Here is a 3,959-nt window from a genome sequence, read left to right on the forward strand (position 1 = left end):
CCAGAAGGAGTCGACGCTCCACCTGGTGCTGCGCCTGCGCGGAGGCATGCAGATCTTTGTGAAGACGCTAACCGGCAAGACGATTGCCCTCGAGGTGGAGGCAAGCGACACCATCGAAAACGTGAAGGCGAAGATCCAGGACAAGGAGGGCATTCCACCGGACCAGCAGCGTCTGATCTTTGCCGGGAAGCAGCTGGAGGAGGGCCGCACGCTCGCGGACTACAACATCCAGAAGGAGTCGACGCTCCACCTGGTGCTGCGCCTGCGCGGCGGTTGTTAGTGGCTTTTTCGAGTACTCGGATTCCGTGCAGATTGTCTTTATAGGTGTCTGGGTGTGGGTGTGAGTCTGAGTTGACTATTGTATGGATTTTTTGTTCGTGTTTGTAGGCGTTTTGTGAGTATTGCGTGTGTGTTTTTATGGTCCTTCTTCGTGTTTGCTGCTAGTGGGTGCTAAGGAGATAGATGGCATGTCTTTTGTTGTGTTGTGGAAAATTTTTATTTATTTGTTTATTTGGGTGTATGTGGTGTTTCCGAGTTTTTTTTTTTCGTTGCAGCCTTCTTCTTGTGCTTGCGTACGGGGAGGTGTGGGGCTGCTGTTTCTCGCTGTGCATCGGTTGCGTCTGCGGCCTGCGTTGAAGTGTGTTTTTTTTTGTTTGCTTTCTTTTTTCTGTGTTCGTTGAGCAGTTGTTTTCTTCGCTGCGTGTGTGCGATGCTTGGCGAAGAAGGTGCTAGTGGTGATCTGCGGCTTTGGAACTTTGGCCGCTGCACAAATTTACGCGTCTCATCACTGCGGCCGGTTATACACATATGAAGAGAGAAAGAGTGAAGTGGATTAGGAGTGTGGAGTGGGGAGACGATAATGGCGGCGGAGGTGGCCGCTGCGGCGGTTTATGCCCTCACCGTTCGCGCGGATTCCAATGTCATCAACGGCGTCGGAGGAGTTTAGGGCGAACGTTCCCCCGTTTGACGGCGATAAGGTGATGCTGCCGCGCAGCGTTTTTGAGTGCTTCGCGCGGCTGCTGCAGCTGCAGTTCGTGCAGGACACTGATATTCCTTTCCTCGGCGCTGCGCTGGAACGTAAGTACGACGGCTGGCTCGACTACATCACGAGCCCCCTCTCCCCGCCGCGCCCGCGCAACTACGTGGACGCCTACATCCCGCCAAACCCCTGCCCAGAGAAGTGCTGGTGGGCCTCCTGGCGCTGGCCGCGGACAAAATACGTGAACGCCAAAGTGCCGTCCCCGGTGGATGGTAAGTAGAACGACTACTACCACTACCTAGCATACAAGAACTGGTTGGAGCGTGAGCGTGAGGTGTACGTGGTGCACGCCAACCTTGCCAATGAGATGGTCATGCTTTGCCTGGTGAAGGAGGGGCAGTACAACGTCGCCAAGAACTGCCGCCACCTGTACAACAAGGGGTTTGCCATGTCTCGCATGGAAGAGCTCAATCAGGCTCTCCTGTACATGGCACTAACAGAGAATGCGGCGATTCGGGAGACGTTCTACCCTGAGAACTTTGTCGAGGAGAAGCGAAAGATTTACGACGATTGGCTGTTTCGTACAAGCATGCGGAAGCCGGGCGACGTGGCCTAGTCTTCGTGCGCCTAGATTGGGGATGGGCAAATAGCGCAGGGGGTTGGGTCTCTAGGCGTATGCGTGTGCGTGAGGGAGGGACAGAGAGAGAGGCGCAGGGTTATTGTTTTTTTTTTTTTTTTGTGTGTGTGGGGGGGAGGGAGGAGTCGCGCGAAAATTGTGGGCGCGACGTGCCTCTTCTTCCTGGCGTGCGTCCCTTCGTTCAGCGCTCGGTGCTGGGGTTGACAACAGTGGCTGCGCTCCTCTCGAGCGGGTGGTGGGTGGTAGTAAAAGTGAGGCAGACGGTATGAAGTGGTAGTAGTGGTGGAAACAAAAGAAGCAAAAACTGTAGGAGATTGACGTGGAGTATCCTACTCTTTCTTTATTCATGTGTGCGTGCGTGGGGCCGCCCATTCGCTTCGCATTGTCATACGCACCAGGCGTTGATGCACCGTCTCCTGCCATTTATTTATTTGCACTGCCAACCTCTCTCTCCTCTCCTTTCTTCCAGGTACGCACACACTCACGCAATAAGTAGGTGCAGAATGATTTCATGGGCGGTTGTGCAAAGTGGCGGCGGCAGGGCCGTGGAAAACACGAACGAAGAAACGCTGCAGGAGTGCACGCGTATTCACAAGCTGGCGCGTGCCGTGGACGAGCTCGTCGCCTGGAGCTTCCTTATGGGCAGAGGAGGAGGCGATCCTGCAGGAGCTCGAGGGGGTGGTGGGCGACGCCGAGCGGGAGCTTGAGAAGGCAGAACAGGCCTTTACTTTCCAGCGCCGCCGCTGTGCCCTTATTCCAGACCCCACGAACGCCAGTTACGCACAGCAGCGGCGACGTCCACCGCCGCACGCGGCGGGCGGCAAGGATCGGGGGCTCAGCGCGCTGTGGCAGGAGCATGGAGGCTCCTTCACGCAGCAGTACGAGCGGCACTTGGCGCGTTACAAGCGACTGTGGCTGGAGTTGTTGGAGGAGCCGAAGGCGGCGGCGGCATCACCGATCCACTGATGGCGTTAAGCGCGGAAGCACATCTTTGCCGCGCGTCCACCGCACACTCCGTTACCTCCAGGCGCCTCTCTGCACCGTCAGCTGCAGGGCCTGTTGTTGGGCTTTGCCGTCGTGTTATGCCGTGTCCCCCGCCCTCTCCCCCTTGCCGCCACATGCTGCGCAATCGACAAAAGAGGGTGTGCCTGTTCTTTTCGCCCCCTTTGTTGTTTCTGGTCGTTTTCACCACCTTGTTTGGGTTTCGTGCCTAGCGCGGTCTTGTGCGCATGTTTGTGTCTGCTTCTGATTTTTCTTTTTTGCATTTTGCGTGTGGGGCAGCAACCACATCCCTGTACCGCCACCTACACACACCTTCTCTATCTTTCTTTCTCTTTCTCTTTGTGTTGGCGTGCAGGTTAGAAGCGGAAAGTTGAGTGACGGGCCGCCGTTGTCTTTTTTTTTTTTGAGGTGAGGGGGGGGGGTCGTTAGGTGTCTCTGGGGGCTCGCGAACAGGTGCGCGCCTCCCTTCTTCACACCGCCATGAGCGTTGACCCACTCGCCCTGGTCAGCGACGACCAGCGCGAGCTGCAGCGCCTGCTCAAGGAAAACAGGGAGCTAAGGCAGGCTAACGCCCAGCTGCGTGTTTCTGTGGAGACGAAAACTAGTAGAGGCAACGGCGGTTCTGGCGGTGTGAAAGACGCTGCGGCGGCCGAAAAAGGGCGCGACAGCGCCGGCCCATCGGGCGAGTCGGTGGGAGGTAACATCCCTTCCACCGCGGTGAGCGTGCGACGGCTGAAGGACGAGCTGCGACACTCGAAAGAGGCGTTGGAGGAGGCCAGGCGCGAGCAGGCAGCGGCGCGGGAGGAGTATAAGCGGATAAAGTCCCTCTTCGAGGCCTTCGTGGTGGAGGCGTGTGAGCGGGAGGAGGCGTGCAGGCACGTCTTCGCCAGGGTCTACGAGGAGGTTGAGGAGCAGCAGAGGCTCTGCGAGGGGCTGCAGCAACAGTTGCAGGAGCGCCCGCCTCCGGCGTTGGTGGCACCGGTGGTGGCCGGTGTCGACCCCGCCTCGCTCTTTAGCCTCGTGGACAGCCTGCGTGCCTCGCTCGGGGAGCTCGAGCATCGCCTGGGCTATAGCGGAGACACTGGCAGCCGTCACACCGCCCCCGCCGCCGGCGGCGGCGCGCCACGCGTAGCACGCCGCGCGAAGGCACCACCTACGCCTGAAGCGGGCGCGACGCGAGGCGGCGGAGGAGGCGGCAGCCCCCGCAGCCATCAACAGCAGCAAGGAGGAGGCATCCATCAACCGCAGCCGCTCTCGCAAGGACCGGACGGCGCGGTGCGTTTGGTGTTGCCAGCGCCAGGCGCGGGGGCCCTGCGTGCGGCCACGGTGATTTCCGGGGCA

At 59.0% G+C, this 3,959-nt stretch overlaps 2 protein-coding genes and 3 pseudogenes across 2 annotated transcripts, besides 3 other annotated features; 3 read left to right on the top strand and 2 right to left on the bottom strand.

The window, feature by feature from the left end:
• TraAM80_08680 (hypothetical protein) lies at nt 1-286 on the bottom strand (annotated as a pseudogene).
• A 208-nt stretch (nt 287-494) lies between these two features.
• Nucleotides 495-550: a microsatellite.
• An 87-nt stretch (nt 551-637) lies between these two features.
• Nucleotides 638-678: a microsatellite.
• A 212-nt stretch (nt 679-890) lies between these two features.
• On the top strand, nt 891-1,259 carry TraAM80_08681 (uncharacterized protein; the record flags this gene model as incomplete). Its single annotated transcript, XM_029385420.1, has 1 exon — nt 891-1,259. One exon carries the CDS (start codon nt 891-893, stop codon nt 1,257-1,259), a length of 369 nt encoding a protein of 122 aa, XP_029234738.1.
• A 436-nt stretch (nt 1,260-1,695) lies between these two features.
• Nucleotides 1,696-1,717: a microsatellite.
• Nucleotides 1,718-2,118: 401 nt separating this feature from the next.
• TraAM80_08682 (hypothetical protein) lies at nt 2,119-2,579 on the top strand (annotated as a pseudogene).
• An 82-nt stretch (nt 2,580-2,661) lies between these two features.
• On the bottom strand, nt 2,662-2,906 carry TraAM80_08683 (hypothetical protein; annotated as a pseudogene).
• A 192-nt stretch (nt 2,907-3,098) lies between these two features.
• Nucleotides 3,099-3,959, top strand: TraAM80_08684 (uncharacterized protein; the record flags this gene model as incomplete). Its single annotated transcript, XM_029385421.1, has 1 exon — nt 3,099-3,959. A coding segment is annotated over one exon (861 nt), but the record flags the coding sequence as incomplete, so codon positions are not given.

The sequence above is a fragment of the Trypanosoma rangeli genome (assembly GCF_003719475.1).
Source record: "Trypanosoma rangeli strain AM80 chromosome Unknown Tra_15.4_contig_00449, whole genome shotgun sequence".
NCBI classification, from domain to species: domain Eukaryota; phylum Euglenozoa; class Kinetoplastea; order Trypanosomatida; family Trypanosomatidae; genus Trypanosoma; species Trypanosoma rangeli.